The sequence below is a fragment of the Python bivittatus genome, unplaced genomic scaffold (genome assembly GCF_059951505.1).
Source record: "Python bivittatus isolate LINGU-HERP-01145 unplaced genomic scaffold, Pbiv_v1 ctg000960_np1212, whole genome shotgun sequence".
Taxonomy (NCBI): Eukaryota; Metazoa; Chordata; class Lepidosauria; order Squamata; family Pythonidae; genus Python; species Python bivittatus.
The window spans coordinates 16,403,477-16,429,650 of NW_028277124.1; the positions used below are offsets into that span (position 1 = coordinate 16,403,477).

General features: G+C 39.5%; 1 protein-coding gene across 1 annotated transcript in view; it reads left to right on the forward strand.

The window, feature by feature from the left end:
- Positions 1-25,965, forward strand: part of STIM2 (stromal interaction molecule 2) — a 78,695-nt gene extending 52,730 nt beyond the window's left edge. Inside the window, exons 3-12 of the mRNA XM_088131437.1 lie at positions 1,127-1,241; positions 12,444-12,555; positions 13,418-13,533; positions 15,845-16,022; positions 16,463-16,640; positions 17,286-17,453; positions 18,767-18,867; positions 20,764-21,002; positions 23,321-23,555; positions 25,212-25,965. Of these exons, the coding sequence (XP_087987563.1) occupies positions 1,127-1,241; positions 12,444-12,555; positions 13,418-13,533; positions 15,845-16,022; positions 16,463-16,640; positions 17,286-17,453; positions 18,767-18,867; positions 20,764-21,002; positions 23,321-23,555; positions 25,212-25,692 (1,923 nt within the window). The 3' untranslated portion in view covers positions 25,693-25,965. The remainder of the gene's footprint in view (positions 1-1,126; positions 1,242-12,443; positions 12,556-13,417; positions 13,534-15,844; positions 16,023-16,462; positions 16,641-17,285; positions 17,454-18,766; positions 18,868-20,763; positions 21,003-23,320; positions 23,556-25,211) is intronic.
- The last annotated feature ends 209 nt before the right edge of the window (positions 25,966-26,174 follow it).

The following is a 26,174-nucleotide window of genomic DNA, read 5'->3' on the forward strand; positions in this document are numbered from 1 at the left end:
TGGATTTTATAAATGAAGTGCCTTTTTTTACAAGCCACTTATTTTAATAAGTGGTTATTCAATTAGTACACACACACACACACTTTTTGTCTCAATTCTTCCCTTTTTTGAACTGTCCTTTCCAGCATATGCATATTACACTCACATCCACAAATATGCAAACGCAGTAAAATTGGGCAGTCTTGTCTGGGTTAGGAAGCTAAGCAGGACTTTGGCCTGCTTAGATAGGTTGGGAGACAGCCAGGGAATGCCAGGGCTGTACGCTAGACCGAGAAATTGAAAAAAAAATCACTGTGGAAGAAGGCAATGACAGATTAATTTCATATTCTACATGAACATGTCCATAAAGTCACCGTACATATCAGGCTTGACTTGAAGAAGCTTTACATTTTCCTCTGTATGGCGCCTAGAGTCACTTTTTCGTGAGGTGGAGGCCATAACATTTATTTATTTATATATGTACACACACACACACACAATACAGATGTATTGAACACATACAGTTATTGCAGGAGTGATCTCCAGGATAGATTTCAGCTTAAGTCAACAACCCTAGATTAACAAAATAGGGAATGCTGGGGGATACATAGTGTTTTTGGCTGTGTCTACTCCCTCCCCTGCCTGTCCTAAAATCCTTCTTAGACCACTGACTGCTCTGTATATGTCTATCTTCTTCTTGCTGATTTTGCTGAATAAGAGTAATTAATACATAGGATGTTGGATTGAATTGCCTGGGTCATTATGACTGAGGAATTGTGGGTTTGTATAGATCACGGGAACTGTTGTTATGGTTGCTTCAGCCAATATTCCAATTAGTTTCTCCTCTTTTTTGTTTCTCTTCACTATTGGTAATGTATTTGTAACATGTTGACATAGAGAAATATTGATGAGTTGTGTCTTACCTGAAAGAAATAAATGATAGAAGTAACATGTGGTGATTTTGTCCATTCCAACTTAGGGATTAATGCTATTTTTCTTGACTATGATGACTGTCTAATTGAGGGATTAAGAATAATGACTAGATATACAAGGAAATTGGCTGAAGTGAATATTTGGGCACCATTGGTTTTGATTGTCCCAACTCACCAGACCTAGTATATTTCATGCAACAATTTTCTTTTCTTAGTTTATCAGAGAAGATATGAAATATAAAGATGCATCTAATAAACACAGCCACCTGCACAGAGAAGACAAGCACATCACTATTGAAGATTTGTGGAAACGCTGGAAAACATCAGAGGGTAAAGCATTCATTCTGTGCATTTTTCTTTTTTATCCATTCCTCTGCTGTATAATAATAATTATAAAAAAAGTAAGAAGCATTTCAATGCAATAAAAACTAGGATGAGAAAGAAAATAAAAGCCAATATGTATAAAGCCAAAATATATAGAGCTAATAAAGAAATATAAATTAATATCTTAAAAGGAAATAAATGTTTCCTGGCTTTAGGCCTGGATGCTTTGGGAACTGATGAGCTTTTGAGCTAAAGTCATGACTCTAGTGTTTGACAGTATACTATAAAAAGGTGTTGCATACGTTTGGAGGTAAATAGAAGGAGGCTACTGTAGAATCAGATTTTGGAAATACAAGTCAGAGTTAATATAGAACTAAATCACAAATTCTCTTGAACCAGTAGGAATAATAACTGGAATTTTTGGAATTTCTGTTTGCAGTTGTAAATGTCAAGTGTGGTTTAAGTACATTATTTCAGCATTCCAAGGGTTTCCAGTTTAGGAAAGCAACTATAAATAGCTCATATTCATAAGTATTTAATATCCCGTATCTCAGGCAGTTTTTTGCATCCTCACTTACTGAAATGTGTGCAATTCAAGACAATTTATAGTGTGGTTTGTGATGTTTAACAAATTCAATGTTCTCTCTATAGCTCATTAAAAAATACAAATTTTAGTGGAATTGGTCTGCATAGAGATATTTTTCATAATCATTTCCCAGCGGTTTAAATATTGAAGCTCTTACCTGTCAATACTTCTTGTTTTTGCCTTGTTTATTGGTTTGTTTGGTAATGAAATTCCCAAGTCCTGCTCTGCTGCCGCATTCCTCGGGGGAAAGGGGATGAATAAAGACTCCTGAGAGTGTATATATTCCCAGCAGGGTCACCCAAGACATGAAGGTCATTCTGGCTGCCAGCTAAGGCAAGCAGGCCCCTATGTTGGGCAGCAGTGATACAGGAAGGTACTGGAGGCAGATGATCACTTGAGTGACAATGGAAAACATTTCATACTGCATGGCAGAAGGCAGTAGTAAATCATTCCTGTATTTTACCAAGAAGAGCACATCAATAGACATGACAGAGTGATTGACAACATAGTTCCAGATGATAGGCCCCTCAGGTCAGATGCCATTCAACATGCTGCTGAAGAACTTTCAGGGTACCAATGGTGTTTATGACATGGCTAGTTTAAAGCCTTGGGGATATCTAGTTGCTGATGCTGCAGTGCAGGAAAAGAAAACGGAAGCTGCAAAGACAGAATAACAGTGGGACACATGGAATGGAAGAAGCATGAACTTGGGAAAGCTCAGTGTGGTGGAAGATAAATCAACAATACATTGACATCTTAGGCATTAAATGGACTGGAATTGTACTGTCAGAAGATCATACTTTTTACCAAGGCTGCAAAAAAAACAAAAGGGAATGGCTACTAGAGTAGGGTCATCAGCACAGAACTGGTTATTGAGGTTTCTTCCTCCATTTTTAAAACCATGCTTATCTTCCAGTTCAGCCTCCCTCAATATACATTCAGCATATACAGAGAGAGCATACAGCCTTGTTTCACCCCATTGCTGACCTGGAACCAGTCTATTCTGGACTGTGAACTGTTTTAGTTATATCCAGGTTCATATCTGCAAGATAGCAAAATCATTTATTCCTGAGAACCCCCCAAATGGTGGATCTATGAGTTCCTTCCGTATCCTGATAAACAAGTACAGTATAGGAGAATGGTGTCACAATTTTTAAGCCACCAGAGCTGCAACAGCAGAGGCTTGGGGCTTTGAAAATCTCTTCTCTAGGATGGACGAGGAAAGTACATTTAAATGGGCCATGGTAAAGGATATCCTAAACTTGGAAAGAGCAAAGCTCTTCTTCAACAGCTATTTGCCCCTTTATCATCCAAAGGAAAATAAATACGAAAATTGAGGAAAGAGCAGATTTTGGAAAGCCTAGGTAGAAGAATCTGCCACCCAATATAAAGAAGTTGGAAAAAGACTTCTTTTGAGCCTTTCCCCTCAAGACTGAGCCATTCAGTGAGATGAACCGTAGCATAGAAGTGAAATTACCTTAGCTTTAAACAGTTTAATTGCTGCTAGGACAAAATAGCTGCTGTGGTGGCTAACCAATCTAATTATTGCATTTGAAGCCCTCTGAGCATGAGATGAAACTTCATGAGTTTGATGTTTCTTAGCAGAGGATGAATCAAAGCATGCACTTTATTCTGTTTGAACGCTGTTACTTGACCATTATGTTGGCGCTCTTAATGGATAGGACCATCTCCCTAGTCAAATAATTAATTGTGTGGTTTTTCTCTGTGGCAAAAACTGGCTAATGCTATTAATTGAGTTAAATTTAAGTGACATAAGAAAGCAGCTGCTTTGGGATGCCAAAACTGTCTCAAATAGCAGAATGATCTTAGCTAATATATATTTAAAAGTATTCAGATGGCTTAGTTTCTGTAATCAATATTCTGTAATTAATATTGCTGGAATATGACTTTTGTAGGTAGTATTCCTGTTGTAATAATTCCTGTTCTGTCCTGTAATGTATATCATGTATAAAAACTTCTATCTCACTGTAAGCAATCTGTTTATTATTTAGATTTTGTTTACTTTTGTTCTCTAAGTGGATCTTGTGGTATAGACATCCGTAAAAATTACCAAGACTTTGTGGCTAGATGGACTTAATTAACCTCTAGTTTTGCTTTCAGATATTAACTTGCAAATTTGATCTGTAAGCAATTTCCCCTGGGGTGCTAAAAGCATGTCAGTTATTTATTTTCTGTGAATATAATTGAGCTGCTACATTTGTTACCCTTTGCAAAACAAGTTCATATTTTGTTTTGGGCTGTGCAAAATAGAATACAGTAGTACAGAGATCTCCTTAATTTGTAATGTTTGACTTCCTGGTGAACCAGTGTTTTAGTGATTAATAGTATGTATTAAGTTTTTTCTCCCCCACTCTCCCCAACTTTTTATTCACTGCTTTATGTTGAAGTGTCTATTGGCATGACATAAATTTGATTTAAAATGCTCATGTAAATGTGCTAATAACATCAGATTTCCTTGAACTTTCATAAAAGGAATTTGTGGCCAAAACCACTGGCTAATCAAGTACTGGCTGAATCCTATCTAGAAAGATAACAGCATGGTGGGTCTCGTCTTTGATAACTTATGCCAAGACAGCCATTTAAGTTTTATTTTTAGTCCACAAGACTTTACCGTCTCTTGGAGGATTTATAAGTTAAAGCTGTACTTATAATAATCCACACAGGATAAAAATGGAGGGGCCTCTCAGCATTCCTGGTTTTATTCCATAGATACACTCTGTTTGTGTACAACATTTGTAACCCACCTTTCCACAAAGGAACTCAAAAGAGTAGGTCAGTAGAGAAGAAGAAAAGAAATCTCAGGAGAAAAAAATTAGTTGTGGCCATGGGCAGACTCTAGGATTGAAGTTTATACTAAAGCTGCTGGGGACTGCATTGGGCACGTCAGTAGTAATAATGCTATTAATTAGTGAGGTTTCCGAATCCTCTTCATTCTTTATTTATCTTTGATTAGCAACTTTCCCCTTTTCTTTCCTAGATTTTAGCAGTACCACAAGAGCTTAGAAAGAGGGTATCCAGCTAAGTGTCCATGCTCAAAGAAATGCTAATATTGGGGAACTTTTCTTCCCACATTTAGTTTCCTGCACACTATACCTGCTTCAGAAGGTTGGAGAATTCTTTCAAAGAGTTAGGGGTGCAGGGGAACTGCATGGGAAAGCTGAGAAAGGGAAATGGATTTGACTAAAGCAGTGTTGTCCAAACTTGGCCACTTTAAGATGAGTGGACTTCATGCCTGGCTGGGGAATTCTGGGAGTTGAAGTCCACTCATCTTAAAGTGGTCAAGTTTGGACAACACTGGACTAAAGGGAATGCTCTGAGAAACGTGGCCAGGGTTAGCAACTAATTCTTGTAGCTAAATAGGGATCTTAAGATGCCATTTTCCTGTAGACTTTACAAAGAAACCATATGGTGAAATATGCTACAGACAGGGAGCTTCATTGTCCATCTCATGCACTCATTGATGAATTAATACCTTTTTCATTGAGGAGTGAACATTCTGTTAAACTTGAAATCACCTACTTCAGCGGTGTAAGCATGCCAGTATACACTCACAAACACACATGCCTCTCATGATCAGGCATGTTCATTGGAAATGATACCATTTCCGTGGATTGCATGTCCCAGTTGATCATTGCAAGCATGCAGCTGAGGCTTTTGAAAGGAATTTGTTAGTGTGACAGTTCTGTGTCTCTGCTTGAAAGAGTTCTGTAGCAAGATTAGTGTCTCAGCAAAATTAACATTGTTAATCCTTGCAAAATCTTCAGACAGATTCCACAGGAAATCAATTTTAAGGTGAACAAACCCTCATTGTTTCCATAATGTGCTACTGTTTTGCAAAATTTTATAACTTTCACGAAATTGCTCCTCATGACTGACTGCAGTTCAGAAGGATTTTTAAAACTCTTTCTTGCCCCAGAATTCTAACCAGAAAAATAAGTTGAGGTTTAACTGAATGATTAGATCCTAGAGTGAGCTTTCATTTTCAATTTATTCAATGTATAGTTACTGTATAATTAGTTAATTTATAATTAACTATTATAACTAATTTATATGACATTACTGAACTCCAATGATGCTGAAATCAGTAGCTGCATATCAGTCACCCTAAAATAATGGTATTTTTTCTAGTGTTACACATCTAGATTCTATAGCACAAAGTGATATCCTTGACATTTTTATTTAATTAATTTATTTATATACTGTTTCCTATATTGAAGCATCTCAATGTGATTTACAATAAAAGCAGCAGTTTTTAGCAACTAGGAATGCACAGAATTTTTATTTATTTATTTAGAAAATTTATATGGCTGCCCAACTCACATACAGTGACTCATAAATAGAATCTTCTAGAAAACTTTGGCCTTGGGGAATTGACTTTTGAAATTGCCAAACCAACCCCAGCATGGCATGGTCTAAAGAGGTTTAGCATGAGCCAGTGGTGAACAGATTTATCTGGAATTTTCCATTCCCAAATTGCCAATAGGTGTACATTCTCTATAGTAATGTGTTTTGGGGCTGTTTTGGCACCTGTGTTTCTTCTTTGGTCTCCTGCTTTTCAACAGGAATCCATTTTCTCTCTCTAGATCTATCTTACCTTACCTTTTCCCCACCATAGCATCTATTTTTGTGACAGCCAGAAATGGTGCTCCCTCCCAGTGATTCTAAGACAGCTGTCTGAGATGAAGCAGGAAATTTGTGGCATATAGCAGGGTTCCTCAACCTCAGCAACTTTAAGATGGGTGGGCTTCAACTCCCAGAATTCCTGGCTGGGGAATTCTGGGAGTTGAAGTCCACCCATTTTAAAGTTGCTGAGGTTGAGGAACCCTGCTATACAGTGGGGCAAAAAAGTATTTAGTCAGCCACCAATTGTGCAAGTTCTCCCACTTAAAAAGATGAGAGAGGCCTGTAATTTTCATCATAGGTATACCTCAACTATGAGAGACAAAATGGGGAAAAAAATCCAGAAAATCACATTGTCTGATTTTTAAAGAATTTATTTGCAAATCATGGTGGAAAATAAGTATTTGGTCAATATCAAAAGTTCATCTCAATACTTTGTTATATATCCTTTGTTGGCAATGACAGAGGTCAAACGTTTTCTGTAAGTCTTCAGTAGGTTTTCACACACTGTTGCTGGTATTTTGGCCCATTCCTCCATGCAGATCTCCTCTAGAGCAGTGATGTTTTGGGGCTGTCGCTGGGCAACACGGACTTTCAACTCCCTCCAAAGGGGTTCCTTTCCATGGGTTTGAGATCTGGAGACTGGCTAGGCCACTCCAGGACCTTGAAATGCTTCTTACGAAGCCACTCCTTCGTTGCCCGGGCAGTGTGTTTGGGATCATTGTCATGCTGAAAGACCCAGCCACGTTTCATCTTCAATGCCCTTGCTGATGGAAGGAGGTGTTCACTCAAAATCTCACAATACATGGCCCCATTCATTCTTTCCTTTACATGGATCAGTCATCCTGGTCCCTTTGCAGAAAAACAGCCCCAAAGCATGATGTTTCCACCCCCATGCTTCACAGTAGGCATGGTGTTCTTTGGATGCAACTCAGCATTCTCTCTCCTCCAAACACGACGAGTTGAGTTTAGACCAAACCGTTCTACTTTGGTTTCATCTGACCATATGACATTCTCCCAATCCTCTTCTGGATCATCCAAATGCTCTCTAGCAAACTTCAGACGGGCCCAGACATGTACTGGCTTAAGCAGGGGGACACATCTGGCACTGCAGGATTTGAGTCCCTGGCGGCATAGTGTGTTACTGATGGTAGCCTTTGTTACTTTGGTCCCAGCTCTCTGCAGGTCATTCACTAGGTCCCCCTATGTGGTTCTGGGATTTTTGCTCACCGTTCTTGTGATCATTTTGACCCCACAGGGTAAGATCTTGCATGGAGCCCCAGATCAAGGGAGATTATCAGTGGTCTTGTATGTCTTCCATTTTCTAATTATTGCTCCCACAGTTGATTTCTTCACACCAAGCTGCTTGCCTATTGCAGATTCAGTCTTCCCAGCCTGGTGCAGGTCTACAATTTTGTTTCTGGTGTCCTTCAACAGCTCTTTGGTCTTGGCCATAGTGGAGTTTGGAGTGTGACTGTTTGAGGTTGTGGACAGGTGTCTTTTATACTGATAACAAGGTCAAACAGGTGCCATTACTACAGGTAACGAGTGGAGGACAGAGGAGCCTCTTAAAGAAGTAGTTACAGGTCTGTGAGAGCCAGACATCTTGCTTGTTTGTAGGTGACCAAATACTTATTTTCCACCATGATTTGCAAATAAATTCCTTAAAAATCAGACAATGTGATTTTCTGGATTTTTTCCCCCATTTTGTCTCTCATAGTTGAGGTATACCTATGATGAAAATTACAGGCCTCTCTCATCTTTTTAAGTGGGAGAACCTGCACAATTGGTGGCTGACTAAATACTTTTTTGCCCCACTGTATAGCACCTAAGGCCAGTGCAGAATACTCTGAGCACTTCTCTGTTTCCTTGGGAAAAACGTGCACCGCTGATACATTGTGCTGTTAATATTTGGGTGTCTGATCATGCTTAGAAATCAGAGTTCCTAGTAGATGATGCTCTTGAGAACAATGAGTAATGGTTTATGTCACAGGACAAGGGTTTCTCACTTTACCTTTAGTTTCAGCACCTGATGGGACACACATTTACAAGCTAATCATTGATAATTTAAAAAAAAAACCTAAATAGTATACAAACAAAACTTTACAAATAAAAAAAGGTAATAAGGTACAACAAAAATAATGCAGGAACAAACATTAGAAAATGTGCATTGGTTGGCAATATTTATCATTACATGTATAATGTTTAGAGGTATAAAATTTGTACAACTCAAGGGCAGCACAGAGCTTCTGTTGTTGATCGCCATGGTCTGTGGAAGATTGCCACCTGGAATTTCAAAGGAGTATATGACAAAGAATATGAATCAAAAGCGAAATAAATGAAAGAAAAATAGATGCGCGTGTGTGTGTGTGTGTTTTAGAGTATAAGAAAGGGAAAGGGTGTAGTAGAGCTAACTGAAGGTGGTTTTATCTTAAGCTGAAGTGATGAATACATGCTTGGAAGTGAAAAGGCAAGGCTAAAATATATGCCATAAAGTATAAATTAGTACCTTCTACACTGTTGTAGAAGCAGTATAGATTCATACATTTGAGATAGCTGCATGTGTCACATTCCAATAAACATGGGATTTGCACAATGTTCTGATTGAATGTGATCTGGAGAAAAAGGTAATCAGCTTAGGTGATATGGATGGATGTCAAGACAAAGTAGAGGAAAAAGTGATTGGGCCATCTGGAGATCCAAAAACGAATGAGAGTGGTGATATAGCTGCTTAGAAAAAGGAACGAATCTAAAGGAATGATTGATATGATGGTTTATGACGAAAGATTGAGATATCTAGTGAAGAATACAAGGGTGAAGAAACAATCTAAATGTGGGACAGAACATTATTTGGTAGTCAAGAGTGAATCTTTAGAAAATGTGAAAATTGGAGAAAAGTAAAGAAGTGCAAGAAATGAAAAAGTAGCAGAACCACAGGAAGAGAAATTACAAGTCTTATATGAAAATGTATAAGGTAAATAATAGATAACGTAATCAAAAACTGGTAAGAACCATTAAGTTTAGAAGAGTCAGAGAAAATGCAGAGTGATTTTGTTAGCCCTCTTCACTCACTTCCAAACAAAGTCTTCAGAAGAATAAATGGAATTAAAAATAAAAATTATTAAATGGTTTGTGATAAAACTGAAGCAAACAAATGCTGGTGATGACTTTTGAGATGAGTTGATTTGGAATGTAAATGTGTGTGTACTTTTATATGCAGACTTGTTGGTGTGGAATCACTGGAACCAGTGATTTTCAGGCAATCTTTAGATAAAGAGTATGATGCAACAAGGGGCATAGATCTCAACATTAATGTATTGAAGAGCTATTTGACCTGGAATGAGTATTCATCCTCACTATGCTGAATACCCTGGAATTAATTTAGAAGTTGCAGAGCCAATGTGGGCACAGAGCCAACGTTTTAGATTACAGCATTTTATTGCGAATGGTTCAGCATTAAGCAGGAAGTAAGACAAGAATGCATGTTGTTTGGCTCTTCAGTGTTTGTATGGATGAATGTATAAGGAATGCATGTAGTGACATAAAGAGGAGTATGCATCTAAAAATTAATATATCGAAAACCATGGTAGTTGTGTCTGGGAGAAGAATGAGGTGAACCAATACATGCTATACATAAATAACAAAGAGTGAGTAAATGAACTTGTGTTCCTTGATACTCGTAATAAAGTAAATGAAGGTGAAAAAATGAATGGAGAAATTTGAAGCTGTGCAAATGCTGCTAGAAAAGGAGAAGGTACTATGAGTTGTTAACAGTAAATTAGTTTGTTGAAATAAATGAAAATGTCTGTGTATAGGTAGTCCTTGTTTAACAACCACTCATTCAACAGCCATTTGAAGTTTCAGTGGCACTGAACAGGGAGACTTATGACGGGTCCTCGTAGTAGTGGCCATTGTATCACCCCTGTGGTCATGTGATTGTGATTTGAGTGCTTGGCAACTGGCTCATAATTATGACAGTCACAGTGTCCTGCGGACAAATGATCGCTATTTCTGACCTTCACTGCTGGCTTCTGACAAGCAGAGTCAATGGGGAAGCTGGCAGGAGGTCACAAATGGCGATCACGTGATGTGCCTAACAACCATATAGATTTCATTTAATGACAACAACCAGAACTGCCACAGCTACCGCCATAAGTCGACACAGTCGTGTGACTTTGTGGTTTACAACCATGTCGCTAGTGACAGATTTGCTGGTCCCAATTACCGTTGTTAAGTGAGGACTACCTGCACAAAATAATGCTTCTGCCCATTTGTTGTATGGAAATGAGAGTTACATATACCAGGTGAAACATAAAAATAAGTGGAATGCAGTGGTTGGCAATATTTATCAGTACATGTATAATGTTTAGAGGTATAAAATTTGTACCTCTAAACATTATGCATGTACTGATAAATTTAAGAAGTTATTTAAGAAGTGTGTGGTAGAGCCAAGCATGTCTGGTAGAGTGATAAAGCCAAGAGTGCACAGGTGATGAATGAATGCACTTTCTGACTGCATGTATCTCTCGATTTTAACCCTCAGAATCCTATACAGTTTCTCAAAGCAATGTTGGTTTATTTATTACTTATTTATTACAAATATTTGTATACTTCTCAAGATGGTCTCATAGTATATAAACATTAAAATATCCATAGTCCAATTCAGCATTACAATCTTAAAATGATATCAATGGCTGTCCTTAATTAAGGATGCCTGAAAAATGTCTGGCTACTGTAATTACGCATTTTGGCATGCCAAGAGAGTTCTGCATAAGGATGTTTCAAGTTTGTAGTGATTTTTTAAAAAAAATCTGTCGAATCATGTCTGATTCTCAGAGACTGCCTGGGCAAGTCCCTGCAGTTTTGGCTGGTGTGGGTCTTCCGGGCTGTGTGGCCGTGGTCTTGAAGTCTTGTTTCCTAACGTTTCGCCAGCACCTGTGACCGGCATCTTATCTATAAATACCCACAGAAGGGTCACTTCACCCTGGGCACAGAGAGAACTGCTCCTGTCTGTGCTCCTGCACTCTGAAGATGCCGGTCACAGCCCGGAAGACCCACACCAGCCATCGTATGCCGGCCGTGAAAGCCTTCGACAATACCCTGCAGTTTTGTTGGTGAGAGTGGTTAGCCATTGCCTCCTTCCCTTGGTTGAGAGAGACTGACTGGCCCAAGGTCATTTAGCTTCATGCCTAAGGTGGGACTAGAATTCACAGTCTCCCAGTTTCTAGCCTGGTGGCTTAAGCACTACACCAAACTGGCTCTCAAAAAGGGTGGGTAGCGATAGTACCATGTAATTCCTAAATCTGCCAGCCAAGGCCAAGGTGATGGTTTCTTCTATATTAATGTAATAATGCTTTCTTGTTATTTGTGTATTGGAACACAAAGAATCTTAAACCATTCAGCCTATTATCATTAATAGCCTTGTATGTCAGTAAAAAGAAGAACCCCTTACCTTCTTCAGTATGTATTACTTCCATCAATTTGCTATATAAGTCAGTAGCTGATACAGTGCATTTGGATTAAATGCACAGATCGTTTATTTCAGTATCTCTATATTTGCTTTTGTTTCTTGGTTTTCTCACTTCTCATTGTCATCATCTTCCTTTGGTATTGTACACACATCAGAATTATACAAATGTATGGGATTCTGAAGTACATACATTGACTCTGTTGCATGCGAGAAAAGGTCTCAAATCAATTCTGATGCCAAGTTCTGTAGAAGAGAATGGCGGGGATCAAAAGCTCTGGGTACATTTTATAGGTCACAAGATTTTATGTTTCAAATACGCCATGGAATTTTTAATAAAGGAATATTTTAAAGAATTACTTGTTTATAATCTTTTGGTAATCTTCATTCTGATGAGCACATGATGAGAACTGCAAACTTGCCAATAAAGTACTTTTTGCTTTTTATTTGTACTGTTGATTTAATTCTTGATAATCGGGTCTGCGCAAAATAATGTTTGTTTACATTTTTGTAGTTCACAACTGGACGCAAGAAGAGACGCTTCAGTGGTTGGTGGAATTTGTTGAACTTCCTCAGTATGAGAAGAATTTCAGAGAAAATAATGTTAAAGGAACCACATTGCCAAGGTGACTTTTTCAACCCAGTTAAATTCTGCACAAGTTGTACCTTCTTTTGGTCAATTTTGAGCATTATTTTGAGAGAGGAGCAAAACATTTTCTGTGAAACGCACATACTTTCCCTATTTTTCTCTTTGTAGTATCATGCTTCCAGTATGCACCGAACATGAACAATGAAATATATTAATGTTAAAGCACTTTAAATATTTATTATGTTAAAATATTGTTCAGAGATTCTTCTCTTTAGTGCAGGATTGCATTTACATGAAGCAATTATATGTGTAAGGATTATATGTGATGATATGGCACTTATGTCCATTATTTTTAAATGTTTCCCAAAATTGTACTTTAAGATCATCTACGTATCTCTTGAGTAACAGCACAGTCACTGTTCTTGAATAGGAACACTGTAAACTCTATTTGATATAGAGGGATTTAAGGGACAAAATTATTTCCTTAGCCTTGCACATCTTCAGTATTACTACTGTTAATGGACACACACACACACACACACACACACACACGGCAAGCTTAGCTTTCTGGAGATGGAGCCTCCAAGCACATTACTACTTGTGCTGCTGCTGATACACATGATATAATAAAATTCTTGGGGAAGAGTGGATCCATCCATTTTGTAGTATGATTTTTAACCTGCTGCACAGATCTCACAGATGAACATTTTTGTATAATTACCGTAACATATTACAGGCATATCATCATCTGTGTATATGTAATCCATGAAATTGGTAATGGAAAAACAGTGCCTGTGTGATTGTAGATTATTGAACATGACACAATATGCATTTTAGTTATGCCCTTAACAGTTCTTTTCAGGACAGCATTCTTAAAATCTCTACTTTATTGTGCACAGGATAGCAGTTAATGAGCCTGCATTTATGATCTCACAGTTGAAAATTATTGATCGGAGCCACAGGCAGAAACTTCAGCTGAAGGCCTTGGATGTGGTTTTATTTGGGCCTCTTACACGTTAGTACATTTTCGCTCTCCTCCATAAAAGCACACATTATTTGTAACTACTAGCAGAATTATACTTTTTAATGTTTTTCTTATATTTGTACTTCAGAGTATAATCTAATGATATATACAAGGGTATTATTATTATTAAGGGTTTATGTGAATAAATTTCTGTCCATTGTGTATATTTGTGTCAGAGAGAGGGAGAAAATATAAAGCAGAAGGGAAGATGTGAACATTACATCAAGTGCCCAGCTTCTCTCTGTGACCAGAGTTGAAATTATCTGTTGTTGTAACAATAAAACTTCCTACTGGTAGACTTTCTGCCTGTATATGTGCTATATAAAGTCCATGCACAGAAGAAACATCTGGATCCAGTTATCTCTGTTAGGAAAAGTCAGTTGTTGAAAATCTTAGAAAATCACTTTAGCGTAGCCATTTGTGAAGTTCTCCTCCTCATCTTTGGCTCAGGTTGGAAGCCCTGTTGCATTTGCATATAGCAGCTTAAGACTCTGGTATTCAAATATAACTTAGGTCAGGCACTTGTGAAATCTCCTGGGGTGATTATTAATTGCTTCCCAGAGCCAAGCATGGAAGCTTTACTTCTTTTTTTTTTTTTAATTTTGTTGAGTCACAAATGATTGAAATAGACATGGATATATATTTTAGACTAGTAAGTATTTCTCTGTGTTTAGTTTCTTAAGATTTCTTTTGCAAGGCTACTTTGGACTTACGCCTGCCCAGTTGGATATCTTGTTCTTTAAGCAAGCTAAAATAGCATACTGTGAGATTATTTTGGGATTCTTTTAATTTCAGAAGTGGTTTTCCATGTGTGGCAGACCGCAGCTTTTAGAACACAACTCTCAAGCCGCTCAGTGCACTTGGTTCTTTGGAAACAGGCTGTTAAGTAAAATACTTTTGGACTAGATTAGATCCTGTGAAGGAGACTGTAAAGTCTAGTAAGGTATTTTTCAAAGCAGCGGTTGATTCAGAACTCTTCAGGCTAAATGATGATTAGTGAAAGGGAATATGTTTTCAAAGTCTGTGCTCATGCTGCTAGGTTTTTAGTACAGTGGAACCTCGGGTTACAAACGCTTCTGTTCACGAACTTTTCGGGTGACGACCAGCTCCGGCCGCAAAATTTTGCTTCGGTTCGCGAACTCCGCCTCAGGTTACGAACAGGATCCGCGGCCATTTTCCCTCCCGTGACCTGGTCTGCGGCCATTTTCTGCCCCTAACACGTGGTCCGCGGCCATTTTCCGCCCCTGACACGTGGTCCGTGGCCATTTTTCCGCCCCTGACACGTGATCCACAGCCATTTTTCCACCCCTGACACGTGGTCCGCGGCCATTTTCCGCCCCTGACACATGGTCCGCGGCCATGTTTCCGCTGCTGACACGTGATCCGCGGCCATTTTCCACCCCTGACACATGGTCGTAGGGAGGGGGACTTTCCCTCCAAGCAATAGCCGCCTCCCTGTGCTCCACACCAGAACGGATTAACGATAATTACATTGAACCTTATGGGAAAATTTGCTTCGGGTCGCGACCAATTTGGGTTGCGACCAGAGTCACAGAACGAATTAAGTTCGTAAACTGAGGTTCCATTGTATTTAAAAAAAAAATGAAATTTGTATTAGGGCTGGGCAGTGCTTTGGACTCAATTCCAAAATGCTGCTTCAGAATGCACAAGAGAATGAACACTGCACTTGCAGGCAACTTATTAAAGCAGCTATGTCCTTTTCTATATTGCTGTAAAGAGATGCCATACCGTCCTGGAAACAGATAAGCTGCTTCAACAATTTGCTTCAAAGTAACTCTTTGAAAATGAATCTGAAGCACTGCACGATCTGGCATGTTATTACAGTGGTAAATCAATATGGGTAGTAATTTCCAAGAGGAATGTTTTTCGAATGTCTGGGTAAGAATAATGGCTGGGTTTACACAGTACTTAACTATGTTAACTAATTTTAGACTTGCTTAATTCCTTCTTCCATGCTTTGCTAGCCACAATGAGGTTGTGAGCTTCTGTTCCCCCTTTAGATTCATTAACTACAGCTTAGTATGCCATCAAAGCCTAAAGTCTTGTTATTTTTACTGTAGTTAGTACAAACAGGTTAGTAGAAACTTGTCAGATTCATAAACTACACCACAAGTAGTGTCTGAATAACATGTACTTTCAGTAAAATAGAACTGAGCACTTTCAGAATTGTTCTTAAGTTCACACCGAGGAGGACAGGAGAGGCTCTCTTGCATTTATTTGAATATTGCTGAAATACGTTTTAACGCTCCAAACTAACCTAACGTATAACTGCATTTTCTAGGCCCGCCCCACAATTGGATGAAAGATTTCATACTCACAATCTCTATAGTGATTGGTATCGGAGGTTGCTGGTTTGCATATACACAGAACAGGACTTCAAAAGAGCACATTACCAAAATGATGAAAGATTTGGAAAGCCTTCAGACGGCAGAACAGAGTCTTTGTGAATTACAAGAAAGGTATTTGAAAAAGCTGGGATTATATAGTGCATTAGGGTATTCAGAAACTTTATAAAGTTGTTGCTACAAAATGTGACAGGCCCCAAAGCTGAGAAAGTAGAAGCTTCCAGCTGCCCTTTACTCTACTCATGGTATGGCTGCAAGTCTTAGTCGTGAAGCTATTCATTCTCTTTATGTTAAGCTTCCTGTAAAAAAGGTATTTTGACATGTTTGACAAAGCCAAATGCTCCTGCCCTAACTTAAGATAATCTCAGAATAAAACCCAACTGATTTGTCAAGAGATTGGTAATCTTTCACTGTTCCACATCCACATTTATGGATGTGGATGTGATACAGAAAGATACCTTAGAATAACTTTAAAGTGTTTGTCTAGTTAATTGAACCATGTAAAGAATTAGATACCTGCAGTTAATTTGTGCTAAAAACTGTTTACCCTGAAGGCTTGAAAAAGCACAGGAAGAGAATCGAACAGTTGCTGTAGAAAAACAGAACTTAGAGCGCAAGATGATGGATGAAATCAGCGATGCAAAACGAGAAGCCTGTCGGCTAAGAGAGTTAAGGGAAGGAGCTGAATGTGAACTCAGCAGACTTAAATACGCAGAAGAGGAGCTAGTGCAGGTATTTGCAAATTTACATTCTAAGTTTCAGTTTCCATCTGGATTCAGTGGCACGTGATTTGCAAAGCTTCCCTTGTAAGAAATCTTGTACTTACAAAAATCAAATGCGAACAATAACAGCAGTATCAGTGTACATTTCTGTGATAAATGGGGCTGTCCCTCTCTGGCTTTGGGGGGGAGAATAGAAGGATCTGATCTGATCTGGATTTGATACAGTATAATGATAAAAACATAAATGTGTGTTCATCACTATATTGTAGATACATAAATAATAAAGTAAGGGACAAATGAAATTGTAAATCAGTGAGGCAAATTGAGGTCAGTTTCAGAAAGATATTTCAGAAATAAGAAGTTGAAGCTGGGTAATCTGATCTGTGGAAATAGAGAACCTGGAAAGTTTACAGGCTGCCTGGGCACCAAAGTAGGACAAGAACTAGACTCGTCTTCTATTTGATTAACTGAAGGCATTTCTTTCAGATGTTTTAATGAATTAACCAATTCATTACCCCACTACCATAGCCTTATATGTAAATATTCAACAAACCATTGATTCTAACAGATGTTGTTACAGACAAAATGTTTAACAGGCCAAAGCTTTTATCAGATGTAGTGCCTGAATGCATTTGTGTTTTTCTCTTGACCCCAGGTCCGTATGGCCTTAAAAAAGGCTGAGAAGGAATTTGAATTGCGAAGTAATTGGTCTATTCCAGATGCACTGCAGAAATGGCTCCAGCTAACACATGAAGTGGAAGTCCAGTACTATAATATTAAGAGACAAAATGCAGAAATGCAGCTAGCAATTGCCAAGGAAGAGGTAAGGTACATGCCTGAATTATTCAGATCAAAAGGAGGAAAAATGAAGCCTGTGGATTTGGTTACTGATGTTCATCATCCCAGGATGCAGGACCGTAACTCAGTGGTTCTGGGATGAAACTTTCCTGAGCGCTCCAGAATGTTCCATTTCCCCTTTAATCCATGCAGAACCTTTTCTGCACCATTCTGTTCTGGGAGTGCGGCAGCAGGTTCTAGAAACTCATTCTCCAAACTGGAAGCAGTCTGAAATGGCCTGGCCCTGAAAATGACCTTTCCAGAATGCCATGCTTGGAAGACCTCAGTCTGCTAGCTGCGTGGAGGATTTGCTTCTAGAACCCGCTGAAATGCTGCGGAATGGCATGGTTTGGAGGAGTTTCAAATCGTCCAGAGGGAGAATGGAACTTTCTGCTCCTGAATCCCAAATCAGTTTCAAATGGTGTGGGGAAAAAAATAGCCCTTTGAATTCTAGAATGCTGCATTCTCTTGTCCCCCATTCCTGTGGCTGCGCCCGTTTTTAAGAGCTGCATCCTCAATAGCTGTCTCTGTGATTCTAATAGCCTCTCTGCTAGATGGAGCGAGACCAGGTTTTCATGAATTTAATATATTAATATTTTAAATGCCATTATTTTTGCCTCTGCTTTAAAAGACCAGGAGAGCAACACTGAAGGCCACACACTCAAGTTATTCTTTTAAACAGAGTTTGTTTCAGGAGGTCGATTTTTTTTAAAAAAAAAATTGTGGTCTGTTGGGGGGCTTTACCTGCATGAAAAAGTATGATTTAAATAATAAAATACAGTAAAAATTGATAATGTTCCTCATCCATGGCTACTGGGTGAGAAGACCTGCGTATTTGTGAAGCAGCTTCCAAGACTTCCTATGGTTATGCAAGCCTCACCTTGCCTACTTTTACAGGACAGCTATGATAATAGCAGCCATCTCAGCCTTGGTAATAGTTGGCTGGTGAAATGATACTGCAAAAGTGGTGGGCCGTTCCTTGAAATAGACAGGGCAGAGAGATGAATTATCAAATAATTATCAGTCTTGACTATTAGCCCATGCTGCAGGAGCATATGTCTGTTACTGGTAACTGGAGATGATCTGCAGTTCTCATTGAACCGTGGTTTCAAACCAGCATCCCATAGTCTGTCTCTACTGTCAAAAGTGAAGAGCCTCAATAACATATTTGTTCTATTTTGAAGATGCAGCTAAGACAGAATGTCTTTTTGGGTACTGACCACAAGAAGAGAATGTATCTCTGTTTGCCTTTTCGTGTTGCTTTAATAAGCCTTGAATTCCTGTAATGCTTAATTTTAGGCAGAAAAGATTAAAAAGAAGAGAAATACTGTATTTGGAACATTACATGTTGCACACAGCTCTTCACTTGATGAAGTGGACCATAAGATTCTGGAAGCAAAGTAAGTGGGTATGAGGCCCTGTGTATTGGTTACAGAATTCTTGTTTTTTAATGGGCTCACGCATTTTAAATTAAAAATTCAAAATAAGTTGAAGGAATTCCTTCAACTAGTGCTGGTTGAGGAAGTGGCAGGATTGTCTGTAGGATGACTACAGCTGCCTGCAAATTAGATCTTGTCTGTTCTAGCTAATATGAGCTGCTAGAATGGGCACAACAGTGTGGATCCAGGATGGTCAGTGTGTTGTTAGAGGGGATAATATCTCCAGTGCTTAAGGAGGCAGTGGTGCTCCCCCTTCTTAAAATAACCATTCCAGGATCTGTCCATCCTGGAGAATTATAGTCCAATCTTTAACCTACTTTATTAGTAAAGTTGTAGAGAAGATAGTTGAGCTTCTGCTTAATAGTGGCTTGGATAAGATGGATTATCTGGATCCTTTCCAGTTGGGCTTCAGGGATGGGCATGGGATGGTGACCAAGATTGGTTATTCTTGTAGATGATCTACAAAAAGATTTGGAGATTGATGGTGTACTACTTCTTGTCATGCCAGATCTCTCAGTGGTGTTCATTACCATTAACCATGGTATCCTTTTGAACCATCTGCAACACTGTTTTGCAGTGGTTCTGCTCCTTTCTGAGTGTGTGGTGTCAATTGGTGGTGTTGGGGAGGAGCGGTGTAGTCCTTGAGTATTTCAGCATTGGATCTTCCAGACCTCAGTCCTTTTTCCCATCTTATTCAGCAACTACATGAAAACCCTGGGAAAATTCATCCACTGCTTTAGGGTTAGGGATCATCAATAAATCAAGTTTTACCTCTTGACCCTGGCCAAGCAGGAAATATTATGGAAGTTCTGATGTGATGCCTAGAGCTGTGTCAGGGATTGGATCAGGCGAAACAGGCTGCAACTAAATCCAAGCAAGACAGTGCTGCTGCTGTTTCAGAAACATTTTAGTGATGTGGATGTTCTACAGGTAGTCCTTGAGTTATGACCATTCGTTCAGTGACCATTCAAAGTGGCATTGAATGAATGGTACTTATGCCTGGTCCTCAAAGGTACAGCCGTTATAGCACCCCCGCAGTCACATGATCAAAATTCAGGCACTTGGCAGCCTGACCACAGGAGCACTTCAACTCCCCCACCCACCTATCTCCTCCCCCATCTCTCTCCTTTTGGCCGCCCTGCATAGCGGCACTCCTCGGCGGTGGCGCTGGGTCTAAAATAGAGGCCTGGGACTTCAGTAGTCTCAGCCGATTGCTCCCAGGCGTCTACTTGCTCCCATTGCTCCCAGGCGTCTACTTCAGCCCCAGTGCTGCCACTGAGGAGTGTTGCCTCAAACCCCATGCTGTGGCCAGCCACCTGAGTGCCATACTGCAAAGTCCACGCTGCCCTGTGCTTCGTAGGCCCTGCCACTCCCAGCTGACCTTAGCCATCTTCCTCCCACTGCTGATGGGGCACGCCTAGCCCAGCCTTATGCGAGGCAGCTGCTGGCCACACTAGGCCTTCTTCCCAAGGCAGCTTGCGCCATTCTTCAAATAGCGTGCCCCGTTCTTGTGATGCTTTGGAAGGCCTCTGAAGCTTTCCTACTCTTGATAGGAAAACACTTCCCTTGAAGGAGGTATTCCTAGGTGTTCTTCTGGACCCACAGTGCCTGCTAGGGCAGCAGGTAGAAGCTGTGGCCAGGAAAACCTTTGGCCAGCTTCAGTGTTTCTGTCCTGGACTGGCACTGGATAGAGTAATGGATACTTTTATCATTTCTCAGTTACACTATTGCAATTTTACATGGGGTTGCTTTTGAGGATGGGGTGGCACCGAATGCAGAAGCCTTGTTGCTGACTGGTATTTAAATATTTCTGGGTGTATGTGACATAGCTTGTTTTAATCTCTCACTTCTTCCCAGGAAAGCACTTTCTGAATTAACCACCTGTTTGCGAGAACGACTCTATCGATGGCAACAGATTGAGAAGATCTGTGGCTTCCAAATAGCACATAACTCAGGACTACCAAGTCTGACTTCATCCCTCTATTCTGATCATAGCTGGGTGGTAATGCCACGAGTTTCCATTCCACCATATCCCATTGCAGGGGGAGTAGATGACCTTGATGAAGATACTCCTCCAATTGTTTCCCAGTTTCATGGTATGTGGTGGGATATCTCATGTGACATTGGACAATTGGGGATACACACAATTATGGCTAAAGACTAAAAATACGAAATGTACAAATTGAAATATGAAATGAGGATCAGAGGGATGTATAAAGATCAGTAGAACAGAGATTCTTGGAATATCAGTTGAATTCACCAAACCAGGTGGAATAAGAGATATTTCATGGAAGACAAAAGGATTTTGGATTTAGGTATTTATGAAAATACCCAACTGTTTAGTTCTGTCTAATCAGTGGCAATTTTACATGCACATTTTGCATTTCCCTCCTAACATACTTTTTGTGCACCCTTTTCATCTCTTGCAGTGGTTTGTCATTTATTTTGTGTGTGCACTTTTAACACTGGCCTTTTTGTTCACATATTTATCATTACACTTTCCATCATGAAGTCAAAGAAAGTGTCAGGTTCATCAGTAACTCTATTCTAGTTTGCTTAGAGTTGGAATAGGCAACTTAGGATGCTCCAGAAGTCAGACTGCAACTTTCATCACACCTGAGCATTTAACACGTTTGCTACAGCTGAAAGTATTTGTAGTTAAATATCAGCTAGAAAGCATTGGCTTTAAAATGGAATCTGGACGCGTTTCCCCATCTCTGTTCTGAAGGCTGTTTCCTTCTTCTCCCCACCGTTCCTTTTTTTACAAAGAAAAGCCCCAAACAAGGGATTGTTGACAGTGTACTCTCTAGTGTGTTCTCCATGAGCTGCTGTTCCTCCTGTTGGCTACCACCAAGTTATGTCTTTTTGGGTCAAGCTTTCTTTTCCTTGTTCTGAGAGAAGAAAAAGGAAATGCTGCATTTTGGAAGGCCCAGCGGAAACCTGCTTCCTGACTTGCTTAATAAGCCTGAAGAATTAAAGAGTGTTATCCAAAGGGAGAATCTTGGGTGCAGGCTGTAAGGTTTTTAAAAAGCCTTATTGTAAAGGAGGAAAGTTTTTATGCCCGCTGACTTTGTCGCATTTCTCTTTTTCTGGAGAGGAAGCAGTCTTCCCCATGGCTGAATGGAGGAAGGGTGAGGAAAGGAGGGCAAAAATGATTGTGCCTTAAAAGCAGGCGGTTTTCCTCCAAGACTGCACTTCAGTTAATTGGGCTGTAACATTTTCTACCCTGTTCTGTTCAGACTGGAAAACGGGATGCTTTCTCTTTTTACTCTCCATTGAGAGTTTTGATTGTGGTTATGAGTGTTATGTAGAGCATCCTGACAGTGCTTTTGGCCATTCCTGTGAGAGCTACCGAAGTTCTGATGGAGGCTTTGCCATAGATACTCATCTGCAGCACTAGAAAATGATTTGGCTTATTTTGCAGCTCATGGAGAAGTAGTTACTGAGATGTGTTGTTGTTATAATTAATAGAGTTAATTGCAGTTAGGCTTCTAAGCACACCACAGTCTTGTTTAAAACTGTTTGCATTCAGCCCAGATCATCCAGTCAGCCATACCGTGCAGTTGTGGTTTCAATACTGAAGGTATTTTGGTTTCTATTATATACTTTTTGGATTCCCTAGACCTCTGGTCCTCCACATGCTGCTGAACTAAATTGCCCCCAGCCAGCATGACCAACATGATAAAGGCTGTAGCTCAGCAATGTGTTCTTTATCCCTGAGTTATGCATAGCTTCAAATAAAGCAGGATACTGGATTTATTCTATTGGTTTTGTTCTGATCTATGACTTGTGTTTATTTTAGCCTGTGTGAAAATACATTTTCCCACCTCTTACATTTTAAGCTAAGTTTTGATCTGTACCTTTATAGCAGATGTAAATAAAATTCCTATTTTCCAATTAAACACAGCATATTCAGTGGGACAATATTGATTCCTGTTAAATATTTGTGTCAGGTGGCCTCCTCTATTAGGTGGTAACCAAACCTACTGTGAAATGCCAACAAGTAGAGCTCAGTGTCACTCTTGCCTTGTCTGTCTCATTTGCTGATGTATTTTAAGTACAGGTAGTCCCTGGGTTGAGAACGCCCGGGTTACGGACGACCCATAGTTAAGAATGGAACCTATTGTAGCCAAAGTCAAGTTAAATACACAATAATGGTTTGAGTTAATTACACAAGACTACTTATACGGTGTTATACTGTTCCGGCTTAGATACAGATTTGACTTGAGGACAGACATTGGGAACAGAACTCGTTAAACTGGGGACTACCTGTATAATAGTTAGGAAGAAAAAGACATGAAACAACAAAAACGATTTTCAAAGTGTTTCAGATCTTTATGAAGCAGGGTAATGGTTTGGCTGGGAAGCTAAAATGATGACTTGCTTCTGAATCTGTTGGTTCTGTTGTTCTCAGGGTCTGTTGTAAAAACCAGCACCCTAGCAAGGAGTAGCAGCATGTGTCGCTCCAGGCGAAACGTTGTGCCGTCGTCACCTCAGTTGCAACACACAGCACAAACACAACATGCTGCCCATATGCAAACTGCACTGCACTCTGCAGACCCAGACATCCTTTCAGTGTCCAGTTGCCCTGCTGCTTACCGTACCGAAGAGGAGGAGGAGGCCATTTACTTCACTGCTGACAAGCAATGGTATGAACATAGATACATTCATGTATAGACTTCATTAGAACAGGTTTTGGAGAATGATCTCTGTGCGTCCTCCACTCCAAACTTTAGCACCAAGAAGGAATACATGTTTCCTTTAGATCTAAGACTCTGATGAGCACAGAAATTGAAGTTCTCTTAGATGTAAAAGTGAGGTTGTCTTTGAGTAGGGTTAGCGGCCTCTTGAGTTATGTGGACACGTCCATGAAGCCATCTTGGAATAATAGAGAAATGACTCATTATTGCCTTCTTTGGAGATCTTTTTTCTAAACTTTCTAGTCTGGTTCCTGGGACTCCCGCATAGACTTTCATCGAAGTACTAACCAGGATCTGCTTAGCTTTCTAGATCAGACAAGATTGACTAGATACTGCCATCTAGTGAGTCCTTTTAAGTATAGTCCTAATCTTTGTAGGGCTTTATATATCAAACCAAGGATTACTGACTACAAATGTCAGGGCTCTTAGAGATACACTTGCTATAGCAGGCAGGTAGATGTCTTTGCCACGAATTACAAAGGAATTGCCAGTGTTTAAGCTGTTGCAGTGGAGGTGAAATCAGCACTGATACTGAACCCAACAATACAAGGGACTTTCTGCATAATTCATCTATTTAAGTTTCCTGGAGCCACCTTAATGTCTTAAGTATGCAAAAGCTATCTAGTGACTTCCGTATCATTTGAAAAACCACTCCTGTGATTGCATGCCATCAGCTGTGCCAGCTGGGGCTTATGGGAATTGTTGAAATTTGGAAGGAATCCCTTTGCCTACCACTCCTCTGGGCAGTTACCTTCCCTCTGGTTTGAAGCCTTAAAATGAGATATGGGAATGGTAAGGAAGATTTGTGCATGTATTGTTCCTTACACAATGTGCATAATATATGCATCTTCCTTTTAAATTATATACATTTTATATGCAATTTATGAGTTGCAAAATCCAGAAAAGGGTGGTATCTGTGAGGTAATGATGTGTTTGGGGGTTGCAAACTTGCTTAAAAATGTGTGACGACAACATTTTTCTGACCTCTTTAAAGAGCAATTTCCGTAATTTGTAGAGTTTTGTGAATACGGTGTTGGATCAGATAAACAGTTCTTATTTCTAAATATTTATTTTTAATCAAAAGTATTAAATAAATGTTTCCATATATAATTTTGAAAAGAAAAAAGTATGTCATTTGATCCCGTGCAATGGAATGAGATGAATTCTTATATTTATTTATATGGTTACCACTGATTCAAATTATGATTCTCAGTTGAGGCTGCAGTCCTGTATAACATTAAACTTAATTGAGAATTGCAGACATACATACATACTTGCTCTTTTACGATGCATGCAGGTATTTTAGGAAGCAAAATCTTAGAGGCATTCCTTTTTATGTAAACCAGAAGGGAAAATGCCTCATTTTAAGGATAATTGCTAAGAAGGATGGGTATGAAAGAGACATATGAAGGTAGTGAGTCAGGAGAAGGATTTTTTGCCTTGTCTTTTGCTGCAAATACTGTGACCTCCATTAGAATGTAACTATTTCTAGACTCTGTGGTGCCTTGAATGAGGTATATAAAACTTACTTTGCATTTTGAATGGAGTTGAGTGATTGAATAGACTAGTTTGATCCCTTCCAACTCTGTCTCCTCTGTGTTGTAGGGAAGTTCAGGACACAGGTTCTGAATGTGACTCCTTCAATTCTTCAGTTGGAAGGAAACAATCTCCCCCTTCAAGCCTTGAAATATATCAACCCCTGTCACCTCAAAAAGTATCCCGGGAGGACCTCTCCTTAGAACAGTCGTCTACTGGAGACTCTTCCTCCCTAACAGCCGATATTTCCAGGGGTTCTCCAGACTGTGTTGGGCTGACAGAAACTAAAAGTATGATCTTTAGTCCTGCAAGCAAGGTGTACAATGGCATTCTGGAGAAGTCCTGCAGCATGAACCAGCTCTCCAGCAGCGGTCCTGTCCCCAAGCCTCGGCACACCTCATGTTCATCCACCAGCAGCGAAAGCAGAGCAGGACACGAACCTTCTCCTGTCTCCCGGATAAGTAGCATTTCACAAGACCTCTGTCAGAATGGAGAACGAAACAAAAAATCATCCAGAATCAAGAGCCTTTTCAAGAAGAAATCAAAATAAGGCTGCTGGAGGAAACATTCAACCACAGCATCATGTGACTTTGTGGTCACAGTTATTATTATTTAAATTAAGAATGTAGTAGAGTTTTCTAGGCTTCAGTGCCACAGCAAGAAAACCTCTTAGGTCAACTCTTTTTCTGTTTTAAAGTCAACTTGCATCAGCTGTCAATGAGAAATTTTCAATTTCAAGACAGTTTGCAGTCATTTGTCTATTTATTTCTGCTTTTTTTTTTTAGTTTATATATAAAACTTTTTTAAATTAAAAAAAAAACCACAGCAACACTTTAACACAAGCTTTAACGGACTTGTAAGCCTGCATGGGCTTGCCAATTTTTCTTCCCTTGTTTACCAGAGCATCTTCTTATCTTTCCATAGAAGCTATGGCATTGTGTACTGGACATACGTAACTTTTGAATGAAATATAACTACTTAAATTGCACTACTGTTTTCCTGACTGGAAAGTATCTTTGCAAGTGAAACTGT